Here is a 19,734-nt window from a genome sequence, read left to right on the forward strand (position 1 = left end):
GAACGCTCACTCCCACAAACTTGATGGGATATAAACAGAATTCCATTTCTCTTCAAGATTTTGACAAAGCTCAATTAAAGCTATTCATAGGAAGGCCAGAAAGTAGTGAAACAGGCAAATCATACTTACCATGGTGAGAACACAGTCTGGCTGTGAGTATGAGCATCTTTTACGATTTTCCCAACTGACACCTGGATCTTGCTTATTTGTTGTTGCACGCCCAAGGTATAGCAGAGCTATTGCTAGAAGATTGGGTGGGAAGAATGACCATATAATTTGATATGACTTTGGAAATGATTCATCATAAGGGAACCCAAAGTAAGTGACCAGCTACATTTTCATAACGAGCACATAAGAAAGGTTTGACACTTCAGTAAATAGCAAACATTTTCATCCTTTCATACTCGATTGAAACAAAAAACAACAAAGAAACCTTACCTGTGTCAAAAAGCCAATAATAAAAACACAAAATCCAACAGTCTTTGATGAAGAGGACTTGCTGATAAAGCCCGAAAGCATGTAAGCAAAACCAATCTGCAAAATATCTCACCAAATCTAGATGTGGTATACAAGACTATTGCTGCCAAAGTGACTGTATGCAATTTCAATTACAATTGACGAGTTTCATTGAGTTAATAGAATAGAGAAGAAACTGACTACCATGTTGACTTGAAAGAGGAAGAATAAGCACAGTAACAGGCGAAAACTATTGTGGTTAAAGAGGTAGAAGCCAAACATCATGCCAAAGAGCACCAACAGGAGAGATGAAAGAAGTGCAAGACAAAAATCCCACGCAATCCAAGACATCCAGTAAGAAGAGTCCAGGAGTCCCATCATGGACATGGCCTGCATTCAATATTATCACTTATTAGGTTTTTTCTTTTAATAAAACCCAGAAAACAAGGCAGTAAGTGGAACTATGAACTGCACTTTGGACAGGACATTAAAAAAAAATTCAGCTAATAGAATGGGAAAGCAAAATACCTGCCTAAGCTTTAGCTCTCTCTCAGTAACAAGATTACTCATTTGGATAACGAAGCCAAACATTGATGCTGCAAGTAGGAAAGTTGGTGCAATTACTCCAACTAATGAAAATACGTCCATGGATGGGTGGGCAAATTCTTTGAAAGAGATATTCCAATCAATGACTCCACCTGCAGAGAAATGTAAACATGTTTTGTTATGTGATAAAAAACGCTTAGATTCTGCCATTAATTACGAAACATAGCTATAGGCTACAACACTCCCCAAAAAATGAGACCACAAGATACTACAATGAGGGAAAGAGATACCTTATGTATACAGCACGCCCACCCTCATCTCACAGACTCTCCCGAGAAATGAGGTGGAAGGGGAAAGGAAGAAGGGAAGGAGAAGGGGATGATAGGGGAAGGATAATATTTTATTTTAATTTTTGGAGGACTTTTGGGCTTCTTGTCATCCTTTCACAGTATTGCACCTTCTTCGTCTGGCTCAGATACTCGTTACTTTGTATCATATGGCAGTCTTCCACCTCTCTGATGTTTCTTGGTATCACCATGGACCTATGGAAGCATTTGAGCTTCCTCTCTCCACAAAGGTGGAAGGTGTTCCCCTTCAGATTTCCCATGTCCATATGAGTAAGGAGGGGGGGGTAGCTGAGCAGAGGGTACAGAAAGTGGGAAGCACAGCAAGCATACAAACAATTTTTCACACAAGTACCTCCATTCTAAGGGCAAGGTTAACAATCATCTACCTATTAAATCACAGAAACACTATGAGCTTGAATAGAGAAAATCTTGACGCTACGTGGCCAAAAGGGAAAAGAAAACTTCATTATTGCCGCCCTTATCTTTACCAGATGATGTTTTTCCAGTTGACCGTACTTGAGCAGTTGGAAGCACAAGAACAAAAATCAAATAGGAAGCCAGCTGAGGATCAATCAGCACACTAAGACAAACTAAAATTACACCAGATAAGATATGATCTAGCATAAACAAAAGAAGCAAGAACATTACCTCCTGCCAGGTGAACAGTTATTGCTCTTTCAGCAGCTAGCTGCAAGGGCAATTGAAACTTAAAAACAGGATCTTCATAGTAGCCGCGCTCCATCTTGCTTGTGGAGTTCGTTTGAATACCATAAGCAATGATAGATGAGCTTCTTTCCTCCATGTGAAGAGCTCCAGTGCATTTCAAAGGATTTTTTAAAAACCAACTTTCAACGTCCGTTACACTACTGAAACCTAGCACCTAGAAAAGAATAGTTTCAAGCAAAATTTTGATGTTACAATGGTCAAGTAAACTTTTGTAAATCACTAGAAGACTTTATTTAGTAAATACACCATGCTGAACTGTTTTAGCCTGGGTACTTCAAATAAAAGCTCCTCACCACACTCCTACTTCTTTGCTCTCTTTTTCATAATTTCCTCATGCAAACAATCTCTCTCTCTCTCTCTCTCTCTCTCTCTCTCTCTCTCTCTCTCTCTCTCTTGGTTATGCGATTTCCCTTTTCAATAACAGGTCTTGAGTTCAACTCCTCGTCGGCTAGATATTTAAGGTCTCTTGGAATAGTTTCCTACAACGTTAAAACTCTCTTCTTCTCGGTGTGTGTGTGGGTGTGGGTGTGTGTGTGTGTGTGTGTGCGCTAATAAAAAGAGGAAATGGTATAACCTTTCTATCACCCAAGTGTGGTAGATTGGTTATGCCATTTCCCTCTTGAATAACAGGCCCTGAGTTCAACTCCTCGTCGGCTAGATCTTTAAGGTCTCTTGGAATAGTTCATAGTTACCCGAAACGGGAACGGCAACGGGACCCCTACAAAACGGGGGAACGGCTAGGGGTCCGGAACGGGAACGGCGCGGAACGGGAGGTATAAAAAAGACCCAAACAATCCATTTTTTAGCTCCTTGTGTTTAAATACAAGGAGTATTAGAGTCCTTTGACTCTAATACTCACAAAAACTCGTTTTGAAGACCATTCAACCTTGCTATGACTAGATGATAGAGAGAGAGAGAGAGAGAGAGAGAGAGAGAGAGAGGGAGGGAGAGAGGATAGGGACAGACTCGAGAGGGAGGGAGAGGGAGACAGAGCTTGAGAGAGTGAGAGGGAGAGATTCGAGAGAGTGAGAGGGAGAGGGAGAGGAAGAGAGCTTGAAGGCTTGAAGCCTTGAGCCTTGAGAGAGTGAGTCTTGAGAGGGAGAGACCTTGAGAGTGTGAGAGGGAGAGAGCTTAAGCCTTGAGGATTAGCTTGTGGAGAGAAAGGGGGAGGGGGTGCATTCTATGAGTCCTTGAGGCCTTGCACACTTCAAAAAAAAAGCCCAAACATTTACTTCAATTTTTGCCAAATTTGTTTGTAGCCGTTGGCCGTTCCGGGGGCATTCCGAAACGTTCCGGTTTGCACTGGCCACTCGGAACGTCCAGACGTTCCGGAACGTTCCAGAAGGGAGCTACCCCCGGAACGCCGGAACGGGGGCTAGGGGGCGTTCCCCAGTAACTCTGGGATAGTTTCCTACGACGTTAAAACTCTCTTCTTCTCGGGTGTGTGTGTGGGTGTCTGCGCTAATAAAAAGAGGAAAATGGTATAACCTTTCTATCACCCAAGTGTTATAGATTGGTTATGCCATTTCCCTCTTGAATAACAAGCCTTGAGTTCAACTCCTCGTCGGCTACATCTTTAAGGTCTCTTGGGATACTTTCCTATGACGTTAAAACTCTCTTCTTCTCGGGTGTGTGTGTGTGCGCTAATAAAAAGAGGAAAATTGTATAACCTTTTTATCACCCAAGTGTGGTAAATTGGTTATGGCATTTCCCTTTTGAATAACAGGTCTTGAGTTCAACTCCTCATCGGTTGGATCTTTCAGGTCTCTTGGGATAGTTTCCTATGACATTAAAACTCTCTTATTCTCAGGTGTGTGTGTGCGCGCGCGCGCTAATAAGGAAAATGGCATAACCAATCTGCCACACTTGAATGATAGAAAGGTTATGCCATTTCCCTCTTGAATAACAGGTCTTGAGTTCAACTCCTCGTCGGCTAGATCTTTAAGGTCTCTTGGAATAGTTTCCTACGACGTTAAAACTTTCTTCTCAGGTGTGTGTGTGGGTGTGTGGGTGTGTGTGCTAATAAAAAGAGAAAAATGGTATAACCTTTCTATCACCCAAGTGTGGTAGATTGGTTATGCCATTTCCCTCTTGAATAACAGGTCTTGAGTTCAACTCCTCGTCGGCTAGATCTCTAAGGTCTCTTGGGATAGTTTCCTACGACATTAAAACTCTCTTCTTCTCGAGTGTGTGTGTGCGCGCTAATAAAAAGAGGAAAATGGTATAACCTTTCTCTCACCCAAGTGTGGTAGATTGGTTATGCCATTTCCTCTTGAATAACAGGTCTTGAGTTCAACTCCTCATCTGCTAGATATTTAAGGTCTCTTGGAATAGTTCCCTACGACGTTAAAACTCTCTTCTTCTCGGGTGTGTGTGTGGGTGTGTGGGTGTGTGTGCGCGCGCTAATAAAAAGAGGAAAATGGTATGACCTTTCTATCACCCAAGTGTGGTAGATTGGTTATGCCATTTCCCTCTTGAATAGCAGGTCTTGAGTTCAACTCCTCATCGGCTAGATCTTTAAGGTCTCTTGGGATAGTTTCCTACGACATTAAAACTCTCTTCTTCTTGGGTGTGTGTGTGGGTGTGTGTGTGTGCGCGCTCTAATAAAAAGAGGAAAATGGTATGACCTTTCTATCACCCAAGTGTGGTAGATTGGTTATGTCATTTCCCTCTTGAATAACAGGTCTTGAGTTCAACTCCTCGTCCGCTAGATCTTTAAGGTCTCTTGGGATAGTTTCCTACGACAAAACTCGCTTCTTCTCGGGTGTGTGTGTGGGTGTGTGTGTGTGTGTGTGTGCTAATAAAAAGAGGAAAATGGTATAACCTTTCTATCACCCAAGTGTGGTAGATGGGTTATGCCATTTCCCTCTTGAATAACACATCTTGAGTTCAACTCCTCGTCGGCTAGATCTTTAAGGTCTCTTGGGATAGTTTCCTATGACGTTAAAACTCTCTTCTTCTTCTTCTCTCCTCTCTCTCTCTCTCTCTCTCTCTCTCTCTCTCTCTCTCTCTCTCTCTCTCCATCCAAAGTGCACATGAGGATGGATTCTAGTAGTACTATCTTTGTTCTAGTTCTTTTGTACCCAGACATGGTATTAGATTCACCATTTTGTAACAGATTGGTCTCATAGGTCAATTTGGCCTTTTGAAGACGTTAATATAACATTTCATCTCTCTCTCTCTCTCTCTCTCTCTCTCTCTCTCTCTCTCTCTCTCTCTCTCTCTCTCTTTCATTCAGGATTTCACAGTGGGAGCAAGGCCAGTGGGCGTAGCAGTGGATCATGGTCTCTTGACACTGTCCGTTTCATTTTAGTACAGTACAGCCCCGACATCAGGAGGCAGGCCACACACCCGTTATACATTTACACCAAAGATTGATTCCGTTTATACAGAGGAGATCTGAGACCGTCTATGGGAAGGCACAGCTTACACAACTGATACAGGCCTCTCAGTGGAGGAGTGCGCCACTCTACTAAATGAGACACTGCATGGTGCTGTATCAGTGGCATACCCATACACTCAGCCGAGGCAGGAGACGACATTCTAGGAGCATGCCCCAGAATAGTTGGTATGATGAGGAGTGCAAAGAGATGAGAGCCCAGCTTCAGAGGGATCTTCTTTTAGGAGTCATCACTTACAGACAGTCTCGGATTGCTTCCCGGCGCCTTGTGCGACGGAAGAAGCGAGCTTACCTAGCTCAGATGGAGCGAGACTTATACCAGATGTTCTTGAGTAGGGACTCAGAAGACAACATTCTGGGAGCATGCCCCAGGATAGTTGGTATGATGAGGAGTGCAGAGAGATGAGAGCCCAGCTTCAGAGGGATCTTCTTTTAGGAGTCATCACTTACAGACAGTCTCGAATTGCTTCCCGACGCCTTGTGCAACGGAAGAAGCGAGCTAGCTCAGATGGAGCAAGACTTATACAGGACGAGCCTCTCTCCGTGCTGCCAGTATGTTACGTCCCAGTTAAACAGTGTACTGAAAGAAAGAAATAGGCTGAGGAGAAAGGGTCCCTCCAAAACCACTCTCCAGGATCCTACTGCACTCGTGCTAGTGGACAGCTCTCCCAAGCCCACAGCCTCAAGAGCTGTTGGGTCAGGATCTATGACACAAGTCCTCCCACACATGCCCACAACTCAGATCCTCTGAAAACAGCACTCTGCCACCTGTGGGGCCTCTACTGAAACTCGGTGTAAATGACCCTCACCGTGTAGCTTGAAAAACAAGGAGGGTACAATCTCTGAGCAAGCCCGAACTACGATGAGAACCTCCAGTCGCGTGAAGTCCCCCATCCATTTGGGTGTTGCTGACTCGAGAGGTGTGAGCCACTGCATCTGTGATGTCCTGACACATGCTCCGCACCCCTCTCATGCCCCGTAGTTGGATGCTCTAAAGCTCCTCTGACAAGACTGAGAATTGTAGCCAGTCACCTAAATTGCCATGGGACCCCAAGAAACATGAGGCCTACTACCAACCAAGTGGCCTCTCTGAGTGCTAACCATGGGGTTCCAAACAAGAGGCTGTCTTAGGCGCTCCTCCATGCAAGTAGGTTGATGCTGCTCCAAGCCTCTCCGCAGCTGCTCCTAGGAGCGGAGGAAACTCACAGCAAAATGGTCATCCAATCTCCTGCTCAGGCCAACTCTGCACATCTCTATGAAGATCCATTTGGTCGAAGGTCGCCACGGGCCTCCAGCCTGAGGCACCCTAGCACTAACGTGTTGAAGCAAAAACTCCTTCCAAGGCTCCTCCCCTGGAAGCAAACCTTTGAAAACAAACTTCCCAAGAAGGGCTCTGCTCTGCTCTGGTGGGTCTATGATCCCCAACCATCCCTGAGAACAAGGAAGAGTGATGACCTGCCATGCCACTTTGGCCCGGGCTATCTGAGTGTCGCGCCCTGACCAAAGGAAGTTCCTGATCAGCCTCTCTACCTGGCTGATGCAGGAACTCGAAAAGATCCAACAAGAAGTGATATACCACATAGTAGCCAACAACACATGGTTGGCCACTACAACTCTGCCTGCCAGAGAAAATCGTGCGGAGCTCCAATGTAACAGCTTCCTCCTAATGAACAGGAGGAGGGGAGCAATCTGCTGCTCAAGAGACAAGTCCAAACCAACCTGACAGCCCAAGTATCGAACTGCAGTCCCTTACGGAATTCATTTAAAACCCTCACCTGGCAGCCAATCAGGCATAGGAGCACTACCAACCGAGAAAGCCACTCTCTTTCTCCAGTTGATCCGTGCGCCTGATGCACAACAAAAGGCCTCAAGAGCCTGCTCACACCTGTGAAGGTTGGCCTCCTGGCCCTCCAAGTACAAAGCTGAGTCGTCAGCAAACTCAGCATCCAGTAACTTGTCGCCCCGAATAGGGAGCGCTAAGCCACGTAGACCAACCTGCTCTGAAACCAAAAATCTACTCATCGCCTCAGCATAGAACAGAAAGAGGAAGGGGGCAAGAGGGTAGTCCTGTCTGACCGAACGTGTGAGCATGAAGCGATCTCCTCTACCACCTACCAAAAGTACTTGACTGTGTGTCCGTTTGTAAAGAGCTGACACACCTCTGATCCAGGCATCAGAGAAGCCCATCCTGCATAGAGTGCCCTCCAAAAAGTCCCAATCAACTCTATCGTAGGCCTTCTCAAAATCAAGAAGAAGTATCACCAGAGCCTCACCACAGAGGCGAGCAAGGGCAGAAGCCTCCCAAAACGTAAAGATGTTGTCAAGGATACTACGCTCCTTGACAAAACCTGTTTGTGTCCCACGTATAATGCTCTCTAGAAGTGGCTGAATCCTCAAACTCAAAGCCTTGGCAAGAATTTTGTAGGCTGAGTTGAGGATGGTGATGGGCCGCCACTGTCGAATCTCATCCAAGGAGCCACCCTCCTTGGGAATGAGGTGAATCAGACCCTCACTCATGCTGTCAGGCATCTCTCCTGTGTGCAGGATGTACTGAAAAGCGCTGCAGAGATCTGAGCCAAGCAAGTCACAGTACTCTAAGAAAAAGCTCGGAGTCAAACCATCCTCACCTGGACAGCTACCACGGGGAAGTGCTCTGAGGGCCACATGGAGCTCCTCTAGCTGAAGAGGCAGCTCAAGCCTCTGGCGCATCTCCTCAGTCACAAGACAATGCATCTATGCCCAGATCTGCTCTCTGCATGCATCCTGACGCTCTGACTAAGGCTCTGTTGATAGCAGGTCACGGTAAAAGTCAGTAGCAACTGCTCGCATGTCCTCAGGCTCTGAAGCAACTGACCCGTCGGGCCTCATCAATTGGCCGACCCTGGCATGCGTATGTCTGGGTCCCACTGTCTCAAAGAAAGCCCCTATCACTCTGTCACCCACCTGGGTCCACTGAGATGCTTGTCGATGGAAAGCAAACTCATAGCGCCTCTCGTCTATGCTAGCAAGCTCCTGGCGAGCCTGCTGCAACTGCTCCTCCAACCAAGGACTGTCTGAATGCTGCTCTTGCATCCTCTGCAAGGAAGCAACGCCCCGTCGGAGATGCTGCTCCTCCTCTCTCACTGCAGCGAGGCGGGTCATGGATTCCTAAAGAAATAGCCGACTAAGCTGAGCAAGTCCAGAGGCCACTCTGTGAGCAGGAGAGCCCTACATGTCTAAGCCCTCTGTCCAAAGAGCCACCACTCGCTCTCTGAGAGTAGAGTCCAGCAAAACCCTCTCAGGGTTACGTAGCATCGTGCTCCCCCTCCTTTGTCTATCTGTCACTGTGAGGATCACTGGTTCATGGTCCGAAAAAGAAGTCCCAGCCAGAATTCAAATTGTCCGACCCAAGTCACAGCTGCGGTCACTAGTGTAGAAGCAATCTATCCGAGATAGATTCACTCCTCCCACTCTCCGGTCCCGAAGGAGAGAAGGCCGGCTGTCTGGGGGCCTCACAAAGCTAGAATGTTGCCACACATCTGAAACCCACATAGTCATAAATAACCTCTCCCAAGTTGCCAACTCAACTCAATGCACAGTAGTATGGCTATCTCCAATCCTGTCAGAGGGGTCCTCCAACATGTTGAAGTCACCCCCAATGCACCATTGCTCTGCCTACGACAGAGATTCAACAATATGAGACCAAAACTCTGCACGTGCACTCGCCACATTGGGCGCATAGATGTTCAGGAAGCCCACGAGGAAACCCTAAACCTGCATACTGATCCACTAAGCCCTGCCTGGCAAAATAATCCCTTTGCTCACTATGGCCTGCTGCAAAGAATCCGCAATAGTCATACATACCCGTCCTTGGATGCCTCCAGGTCCAAATGCAGTTGACCAAAACGTTTCATAGCAACCACGCAAAATCTGACCACACCGTCTAATGCGGCTCTCACAAAGATGATGCTCCTGTAGCATAAGAATGTCAATCTCACCACCCACAAGGCATCTCTAAAGCTCCTGATGCAGCCGACCCCTTTGACGCTGAAACTGGGGCCCTCCTAATCCCTGCGTATTCCATGAGATGATCCTCATGGAGTCAATGAGAGAAAACACATGCTGCCACAGCAGCCAACCTCTCTATCTTTGAGGCCGGTTTGGATGGGGAGTAATCCACATCTGAACGACCTCTAGACAAGCGCGAAAGGAGTGACTGCCCCGCCCAAGCCCAAGCTGAATTTGCAACCCAAAGGGCTACATCCTCTGTCCAAGAATCCTCATGTACAAATACATAACAAGGAGGGATCTGAGTGTTAGCAAAAAAATGCACCACAATGTGCCTGCAACCCTTTGCATCCAGAGGCGTCACGCTGAACTTGGCAAGAGGCCAAAGTGTCTGCACCAAATCTGTCATCCCTAAGGCCCCTGTGTGGTGTGAGAACTCAGTAACCTGAATCTGGAGCCAGTCAAGAACTGTGTCCTGGGTCCACTCTGTGGAATCCCTACCGCACAACGGAAAGGAGAAACCCACCGCTGTGTCCAAAGCCTCAATGCCTTTAGCTACAAGAAAGAGGAGTGGACTCGAAAGCAAGCCTCCTTCAGGTCAGGAGAAGAGTTTCCTAGGAACCGTGTGAAGTTGTGGTCAAAGAAGTCCTAGCGTCTGCGAATGTCAAAGCTAGTCAAACCTCTAGGGGCTGCTGCAAAAGGAGAAGTCTGCACCAAAAAAGGCGGCCTTAGGTGGGGTTGTCCCTCTCGAGCCACACAGCTCGTAGCGAAAGCAATACCAAGAGATCACCTCGCGGCAGACGCATGTCCAGTCCCCTACGTCTGAGGAGGAGTGGAGGAGGGGTCGAGAGATGAGGCTGAGGGCCCCTCCGAGGAGAGAGGAGGGACGGGAGGCGGAGGTGAAGGTGGGAGAGGGGGAGGAGGCGGGGGAGTCAGAGCGGCAGCGTATTAGGGAGGAGGAGGTGGAGGTGGAGGAACTGAAGTGGACAGGGCCTCCTCAGGAGGGTCCTGCTGAAGGGGGTCAAAACGGTTCCCAGTCGGAACCCAGTGCTGCTGAGCTACAGAAGGTCGACCACTACGGGGGGCAATGGGGCGAGCCCGCCCCTGTCGGCGGCGGCTATGCACCTACTACCAACCGTCAGCTGTCTTATTGCTAGTCTCAGTCGAGGTACCAGCATGTGCGTCCTGTATCTCTGGCTGTTGGGCATGCTCAGCCTCGGGAGGTTGCGCATGCGTTGTGGGTCGAGGTCTCCTGCGAGGACAGGCCTTTACCAAATGGCCCATCTGTCTACAAATGAAACACTGATTCAGGAGGCCCGAATACTCTACGCTCTGATGGAACCAACCTCCACTCACCCGAGGTAGTAGGATGACCTTCGGGAGAGTGTGGGTGTCCCGAACCAGAACACGTATTGTGGGGATGCCGACCGCCTTGGCAGTTACACGGGCTGCCGTGCAAGGTGTCTCCAGGACAGTCCCAATCTCTGAGCCTTTACAGGACAAGAGTGACAGGTACTCCCTCCTCAAACCGGGAAAGCAAACGAAGATGGGAAGGCCTGCCTCCTCTACCAAAACATTTGTAGCTTGATCGAAACCATGCCTCCACTATCGAAAGTAGGCTTTAACTGCTCGGATGGCCAAGGGGCTAATCGTGATGACCTTGGACGCCATCTCGAAGGTCTCAAACTCTATCCGATAGTAGCCGCGTCCGAGGAACTGAACATCCAAGATCTTGTCCACCTCTGCGAGAAGACGAGCCTGGAGAAGATCACGCACCTCTCCTTTGTTGGGTCTGGTGCCGAGAACTCTTGCAAATGACGGAAGTCGCCTAATCGCGTTCCACCTCTGCTGCGAGGCTCGCTTGCTCTGTCAGGGAAAGAGCAAGTCAGATGGTGGGCTCTGCGGGGCCAGGCGAGGGAGCTTCTTGCGAGTCCCTCTCTGAGATGGAGCATGAGCCTCCATCAGTGTCTGCAGCAGCTGTGGAGAAGGGGCCAAGTGACGTTGATGAACGATGGCCCTCTACTGAACCGAGCATGTCGAAGGTGCTGACGAAATCAGCCGAGCAAGACCGCGGGGGGGGGGGGGGGGGGGGGGGGGGATTTGCAGAAAGAGGGGGGGAGGGTAGGGGGGTGGGGGGGGGGGCTGAGGTGCAGCGGGCTGGGGCGGGGCACCGAGGGCTGGCTGCGCGCTAAGCTGATAGCAGGCAGCAGGATGGGCAGGGCAAGGCAGCGAGAGGGAGGCTTTGGGGGGGGGAGCGATGGCGAGAGAGGGGGATGCAATGTGTGCGCATGGGAGGCGGGCGAGAGCAACAACGAGCGCATCTTGCACCTTAATTGTTAAGAAACATTTTGAAAAGCACAACCACAAGTTACACCCACTCGGTGAAAACGATCAGAGACGCAGTAGCATATGAGGACTGTTAGTTCCAAGGATGGTAAAAGAAGGAGTAGCTCTAGAGAAGAGTGATATGGATGAGTGGGGCAAGTACAATGCTGGGGACAGAATTAAGAATATTTGAGGGAGTTAAAGAGTACACCCAGATAGAAAAGCAACAATCAGAATTAAGTTATGAAGGAACAGAATACACTTGGTGCTTTGCACAAACTACACAAAGGGAACAAAGAGGCTACCTCCAAAACCTAAACCCAGAAACACAAAGTAGGCCTACTCAGAGAGAAGAGGTGATGAAATCAGCTAATGAATAATGAGAATCGCCTCAGACCATCAGAGGGGGGGAGCCAATAGAGATTTTCAATGTGCGGAATGTTAGCACTTGATCCTAGACCCATTGACTAGGGGCAGAAGAACACCTTCCGGGTGGATAATTGTACAGCTCCTTGGGGCAGAATCTCCTGCACTCTATAAGGGCCTTGCCAAGCAGGGAGGAGCTTTCTGGATTTTCGTTGGTAGCAAGCCTGATAGAGTAGCCCTAATGATCCGGGCTTGAATTTCGGTTGGCAAAGATGACGATCATGCCACGCCTTACGACAGAGTTGTTCTCCTTGGAGCACATTGGAAGCTAACAATCGACTTTCCTCCAGCTAGGAGAGACGAGAGATGTCGGCAGAGCCCATACCCCAACCAACACGAAGACTGCCTAGGCGAGGGGATCCTAAGTTGAATTCAAAAGGAGCTATGGCTTCCAAGCCAAAGGCTAGTTGAAAGGGGGTGTGAGTGGTCATTGCTTTGAAAGAAGTGCAGTATTCCCAAAGGGTACCATGGATAGCTTGAGCCCATGAAGCCGGATGAAGATGGCATGCTTTCCGTAGAAGGGCGATAAGAACCTTGTTCGTGTCTCGGCCTACCCATTGGCCCTAGGGTAATAGGCACAAGATTTGCAATGAAAAATTTTATAGTTGGCCAGCAAAGTCGAAATCAGCTCATTAACAAAGTGACTGCCCCAATCATTGGTGATCTCCAGGGGGCACCCAAACCTGCACAGTATATTTTCGTACAAAAACTTTGCTACAGTATTGCCAGTGCAATCAATTGTTGTCAGTACCACTGCCCACTTGGTAGCATAATCTGTAGCCACAAGCAGATACTTCCGATTATCTTGTTTGAGCCGGGGGAGAAATTGGACCTACAAAGTTTAAAGCCCATTTCTCAAAGGGTAACCATGCCATAGAGACCTGCAGAGGGCGATTGGACTACTTAATTGGTTTCGGTCCACAACGATGACAAACATCACAAACTTTGACACGAGAAATTGCATCTCTAAGTACATAAGGACACCATAGACCACACTGTAGAATTTTCTAGGCAGTGATGTGACCGGGGTAATGGCCACCAGTGAGACCATTGTGGGCATCCTCAAGAATATGCTCAACTTCATGGGGGAAGACACACTGCCTCACATTACCGTCCCGGCCCGACTTGTAGAGTTGGCCTCCAATCAGAGTGAATGGTCGAGACTTCAACAGCAAACTTCTTTTCTGCAAGGGAGATGCATTCTCTTGGGTACAGGCCAGTCGATAGCAAATGCAAGACATCGCCATACCATTCCAGAGTTGTTCCACCTTAAAGAGATTGCTATCTGGAAATTTTTCCACTAGCTTCTTCACCTGTTTGAATGTGAGAGAGGTGGTCAACCATGACGTGATGCTTGTCGGGACGGAGGACCACCTCGAAATCAAACTCCTGAAATAGAAGTAGCCACCGCCACACTTGACCTGCAACTTGTGGCTTATAGAGCAGATAGCGCAGAGCATGGTGATCAGTAAATTGTGAAATGGACCCCTAATAAATAGTGACGAAATTTTTATAGAGCATACACGATAGCCAAACCTTCCCTTCCAATCGTGTATAGTTGCGCTCTGCTTTAATGAGCAATCGACTTGCATAGTGAATGGGTCGATCCAGGTTGAACTCCTTGCTAGGCTGCATTCAGCACAGCACCCACAGCTGTCTAACTCGCATCCGTACGCACATGAAAAGTGAGAGATCAATCAGGGAGCAACGAGAATAGGTGCTTCAGTTAGGCATTCTTTGAGGTACGCAAATGCTACGGCCTCGGGCTTTGACCATTGGAAGGGTACCGTTGCACTGGTCAGGCCTGTCAACGGTGAAGCCAACTGTGCATACATACGGATGAACCTGCTATCATAGCCTGTGTGGCCTACAAAGCTCTAAACACCTTTGGGATTTATGGGAGGAGGCAATCTCAAGATGGCTATTATCTTCTCTAGATCAGGCGCGTTAACCTTTAAACAAACACCACATGGCCTAAAAGCGTACCGCATTTGTTCAGATTGAGCTTCAGGCGTGCCTCCTTGCACCACCTGAGGAAGACGGCAGAGAGCTGAGCGAGGTGCTCCTCCAGATTCTCAACTGGGGTGGAACATTGAGCGCCGGAGAAGATTGAAAAATCGTCCATGAAGATCCGAAGATGATCCGTGAGCAGAGGATAAAAGATGAGATATAATGTGCGATTGAAAGAAGCCGGAGCATTTTTCAGCCCAAAAGACATTCTGGTGAAATGAAAATACCCCATGGAGTCACAAAAGCAGTTTTGATCTGATCAGCAAGATGGATGCTACGAACTAAATTGTAGCAATTGAACCCATCCATGAAACTGTAAAGTATGTGCCCTACCACATCTTCGAGCACGCGTTCGGTGAAGGGGGTGGAAAACCATATGGAATTGTTATCTTGTTCAGAGCACAGTAGTTGACGGACACGCGGATTTTAAATGATTGCTTCTTGGGTGCTATGACCATGGGTGATAGCCACTCAGAGTGCTCCACAGGTACAGTGATCCCTGCTTAAGAGGTGAGGCGTTGGTGAACTCTTGTAAAGGAGATTTCTTCCCCCTATGGTGTGTTATAGGCTCTCCAAGGCCGACGGCTTCCATCAAGGGGGCAACTAAAGTATAATCCTCAATGATTGCCACACTTGCTTCTGGATGATGTGGCTCACTGATCTCAGCTGGAGGAACATTGGAAGAGGGTGTTTTCTTAGGCAAGAATTGAATAGAGGCCACATAGCATGGCATAGACTTGGTGGCTTCCAACCACAAAGGTCTTTGTCTGACCCGTCAGGTGGGGTTTGTTGTCCCAGGTCGGGGTTGGACTTCAAACAAAGAACTATGATGCACTACTGGATCCACGCCTCCTTCAAGGCGAATGGGTTTCATTGGGAAGCCTGGACATTGTATCCACATAGCGTCATTTTCCCAGTCATGAAGTGCTTTAGTGTGCCGCAACCATGGCCTGCAGATGAGCAAAGGCAATCCGCCCTCAACCTGGGGAAGTCGGAACCACCACAAAATCAAGACTAAATGTGAAGTCCTGCACCTGCAAAGGTACCTTGTCGACTATACCCAAGGGGTAAACGGTTCTCTGGTCGGCCAAAGTCACTATGAATGGGGCAGGCCTAGTAGGCCGGAGACCTAATGCCAGCATAGTGATTCAGGCATCAGATTGATGCCAGATACCCCATCAACTATGACACCTGAAAATTTTTGCCCCTGAATATACACAGTTAGATGAGGACTCTTGTAATCATTGAGGCGAGCAGAGGGATATAAAATCATGTAAGACAGAGGATTGCACTGGGAGGTGCCCACCACTGGACCCTGCACCAGGGTACAGAGATTGGATGATTGTAAGGGTGTCACTTCGAAGATTTGCATCCAGCTTTAGCATGTCATAAAGGGATATTTGGTGAAAGGTGTTCTTCAGGATAGTCTCTGCTGTAGGCTTCTCGCTTTTGGGCAAGGCTTGCTCTGGTAATTTGATCTGCTGAAACTCAGCTTACTACTTCCAAGAAGGCCCCACCATTATCAGATAGCATTGGTCGGTTGTTGGCACAAGGGGGTGGCTTGTCAGATGTTGCAGACAGACTAGGTTGTTGAGGAGGAAATGAAAGAGTTGGACCTTCAAGAAGACCGAGGCCTAGGGCTGCTTGTTGTGACCGACTGAGGACACCAGTGAGCTCCTCCACTTGCTACACCCTATCCTTAGGGGTAACCACGTGTAGCAAGTGACGGTTGAGGAATGGTGCTTACCGCAATCAGGTTGATCTTCGAAAATGTGAACTCTTGTTGGTTCGAACTGAGGTTTGAAGACGTGGATGCCTGTTGCTTGGGACAATCTTTATTGTAGTACTAGATCCTTAGCCTCGGGGCAATGACGGCAAGGCAGAGACCCTTCGGGCAGGGGACACTTGCTTTGGTAATGCCCATATTCCCCGCACCTGTAGCACAAAATGGGGCTATTGGACGAGCGAGGCGGGGGACGAGGTGGTCTCTGCCCTTGCTACATGGGGGTGGAAGCTGGGGTGTGGATGCTTGCACTAGTGGGGGCACTAGCATGATAAAAACTTTTAGATGGAAAGGCGCTTTGCATACCTTGCATAACAGGCATAGGAGGGGTTGTCAGCAAAGGTCGCATGTGGTTTGGATGTCCATAGGGAGAAACCATATTGGATGCAGGAGCCAAGCCGTGTTGAAGCGTAGGGGCGAGGCTCTGTTGTAATTGTCGTAGTCCCTTCAAATAGCAGCACTCCTTGTCATCATGGCTGGACTTCTCACAGAAGTGACAATAAGCTCGAAGCGGGCATTCTTGCAGAGGATGATGTGGAGAACAGCAGGAGCTACACCATACCATAGCTCTAGACTCCTTATGAGCCTTGAGCTCCTCTAGCTCCCGCTTGATCTGGTCCAAAGCTTCTTGATGTGGAGGCTTCTCCTCTCGAAGAGAGATGATCTCTCCTCTTGAAGAGCTCGTTGTAACTTCAGGGCTTCGAGTTCCCTACGTAAAGAATTCAAAGGGTCGGAAGGACTTTCCAAAAATACCGAGGTGGTCTCTACCTGAGGCGAGTCGGTGAATAGCTTCCTAGCCCCTTCTATCCTAGTAACAACCGTGACAAAACTCCTCCAGAGTGGCTTTAGGTCGAAGACTCTCGGAGTTTTTGCTGAGAAGTCTTGGGAAGAGCCTTCTCCACCCATTTCTTGACCATGAATTCTCCTGGTTGTTGGGGAAGCTTTGCGAACCAAGACTTCGTTCTTGTCATGAGTTTTGCAAAAGTCTCATGCGACTGTAGCACTAGGTTGGCCAACTCATCCAGAACCTTCTCTTGGAAGTCCCCTGGTCTGAAAGCTACACAGAATTTCTTTCGTAATGTGGCCCAAGTCGTAAAGTGGTTCTCAGCAAACTGACTGCACCATTTATCGGCTAAGCCATCCAAGGTTGACGGGAAGAGCACTAGGTATGCTTCTTCTCTATTGAGGCCACGACCCCTGCAGAGGGAGACAACTCTCCTAGCATGGTCGTCTGCATCCTTTGTGGAGACTCCTCTGAAAGTCGGAAACTTCATGTTCACCTTAGCCAGGACACTTGTGAGCTCCTCCATGGCTGCCTATTCAAGAGCCTGTTGCTCAAGAGCTTGCTGTAACACAGTGGGTGAGAACTGTACTGGGGAAGGTGACCTGGGAGGTGAAGAACTATTTTAATCTTTATGTTCCCCCAACACTGTACTAGAGTCACACATGGATGTAACCTTTGATTTCATTTCATCATCTCTCTCTCTCTCTCTCTCTCTCTCTCTCTCTCTCTCTCTCTCTCTCTCTCTCTCTCTCTCTCTCTCTCTCTCTCTCTCTCTCTCTCTCTCTTTGTATTGTATCATGATGACACTTATCCCCACTTTGTATCTTTGACATGATACCATTGCTCAGCTTACCAGCCACCCATAGGAGTCGGTAGCACTCCTATCTCAGTTTCTAGTTTGTAGTTTTCTTTGTTTGTACCCAGACTTGGTACTAGACTCACCATTGTAATCAGTTTGGTCTCATAGGTCATTTTGGCCTTTTGTAGACGTTAATATATCATTTCATTTCATTTCATTTCTCTCTCTCACCCACTCACACACCCGAGAAGAAGAAGAGTTTTAACGTCATAGGAAACTATCCCAAGAGACCTTAAAGATCTAGCCGACCAGGAGTTGAACTCGAGACCTGTTATTCAAGAGGGAAATGGCATAACCAATCTGCCACACTTGGGTGATAGAAAAATTATGCCATTTCCCTCTTGAATAACAGGTCTTGAGTTCAACTCCTCGTCGGCTAGATCTTTAAGGTCTCTTGGGATAGTTTCCTATGACGTTAAAACTCTCTTCTTCTTCTTCTTCTTCTTCTCTCTCTCTCTCTCTCTCTCCTCTCTCTCTCTCTCTCTCTCTCTCTCTCTCTCTCTCTCTCACACACACACACACACACACACACACACACACATATTGGGCACCCATTGTGTCAGTGGTCACACATACCCCACACAATTCCAGCTAGTAGCACCTCTAGATCCATTTTACTATCTCTTTTTTGGTACCCAGACATGGTATCAGATTCATCGGGATTGTACCAGTTTCGCCTCACAGGTCATTTTGGCCTTCATTTCCCCCCCCCCCCCCCCCCCCCCCCCCCCCCCCCCCCCCCCCCCCCCCCCCCCCCCCCCCCCCCCCCCCCCCCCCCCCCTCTCTCTCTCTCTCTCTCTCTCTCTCTCTCTCTCTCACACACACACACACACAGAGGAATTGCAGTGGCAGCTAGCTAGAAATGATCGTTGCCACCAAAGACAGTCACTATCTTGACTCACTACACGACCCTCATACAACCTAGAGTTTATTGTTCTGGGGAAGGCAAACTCATGTCTCCTCTCCTCAATCTCAATGTGCTAGAGTTGGGCCTTATTTTCTTGGGCTCTAAGTCTTGCAACTTCTACAGAGCCTTTGTCTAAGCAAAAACCAGACAACCAGAGTCTTGATATGAGAAACCAGTCCAAATGAGCCCATGTCTATGGTGTAGGGAATGGGTGCTGGGAGCACCATTCGAGCACGTCAGGCGACCGGCGGAGCCGGGAGCCTGTTGCTGGAATGGTGTGACTAGCACGCATTCCCGGCCTTCATGCATTGCTGAGAGGGTTATTCAGCGAAATTACTGTCCTATTCCAGCTGAAAAAAAAGTAAAAGAGATTTACTATCGCCATCCCATAGTGGTTACTGGCTGTCGCCAGTTGCAGCCACTGGTGCTGGCGGAATAAAGCCGACCAGCGACCATGATGGAGTAGGGAAAGGTCACGAACCTTTCCCTGTAATGCGAGCGACAGCACGGCGATCGGCGGAGGCTGAGTGTTCATTTCCTTGTGTATGCATCAACCTTGTAAAATCTAAGAGTGCCAAGCTGATTTTGTGATCTGCGGGACCATTGTGTACTGTTTCGTACAGCTCTACTTTCTTCTGTTTTTTTTTATGTTTCTTACAAGGATGCAATGCCTGTTTGGCCGTGTTAATTGAAATCCCAATCGGAGCTACACATCGGACCTGGAAAACTGGAAAATGCATGGAAAGCCAGCAACGGAGAAAGCGAGTACCTTGTTGGCAGGGATGGGGCGGCCAGGGTTGGTTTGCATGATGCGATCCACAATGGCTGCGACTGTGGAGCTGGAATTGGGACTCCAGACAAAGTCGTAGCAGGGGCGTTTGATGAAGAAGCCAGACTCGCAAGGAGGGATGGGTGTGATGGGGTTAGAGGGTGGGTCAGGCAGGTCCTTGAAGGAGGTGGTAGTGCGGCGCCTGCTCTTGATGGACCTGTCCACGCCGAAGATGAGCAAAATGAAGAAGAAGGAGGAGGTGAGGTGAAGAGCTGTGGGAACCCGCCGCCGCCACGATAGCAATAGGTTTTTGCGAAGTAGCGCCTTGAATTGCTGAAGCAGAAGCCGCCAGCCCGCTTCTGCCATCGTCGTTAACGAACACTTCCTCTTCCAGCGAAATACCGTTTTC

General features: G+C 48.4%; 1 protein-coding gene across 1 annotated transcript in view; it reads right to left on the minus strand.

The window, feature by feature from the left end:
* Window positions 1-19,734, minus strand: part of LOC147440428 (ABC transporter A family member 2-like) — a 65,908-nt gene extending 46,174 nt beyond the window's left edge. The window contains exons 1-6 of the mRNA XM_086530165.1: window positions 19,326-19,734; window positions 1,998-2,229; window positions 985-1,154; window positions 661-846; window positions 439-534; window positions 130-330 (exon numbers count right to left, since the gene is read on the minus strand). Of these exons, the coding sequence (XP_086386291.1) occupies window positions 130-330; window positions 439-534; window positions 661-846; window positions 985-1,154; window positions 1,998-2,229; window positions 19,326-19,691 (1,251 nt within the window). The 5' untranslated portion in view covers window positions 19,692-19,734. The remainder of the gene's footprint in view (window positions 1-129; window positions 331-438; window positions 535-660; window positions 847-984; window positions 1,155-1,997; window positions 2,230-19,325) is intronic.

This window comes from Adiantum capillus-veneris, chromosome 15 (assembly GCF_014529385.1).
Source record: "Adiantum capillus-veneris isolate H3 chromosome 15, ASM1452938v2, whole genome shotgun sequence".
Classification (NCBI taxonomy): domain Eukaryota; kingdom Viridiplantae; phylum Streptophyta; class Polypodiopsida; order Polypodiales; family Pteridaceae; genus Adiantum; species Adiantum capillus-veneris.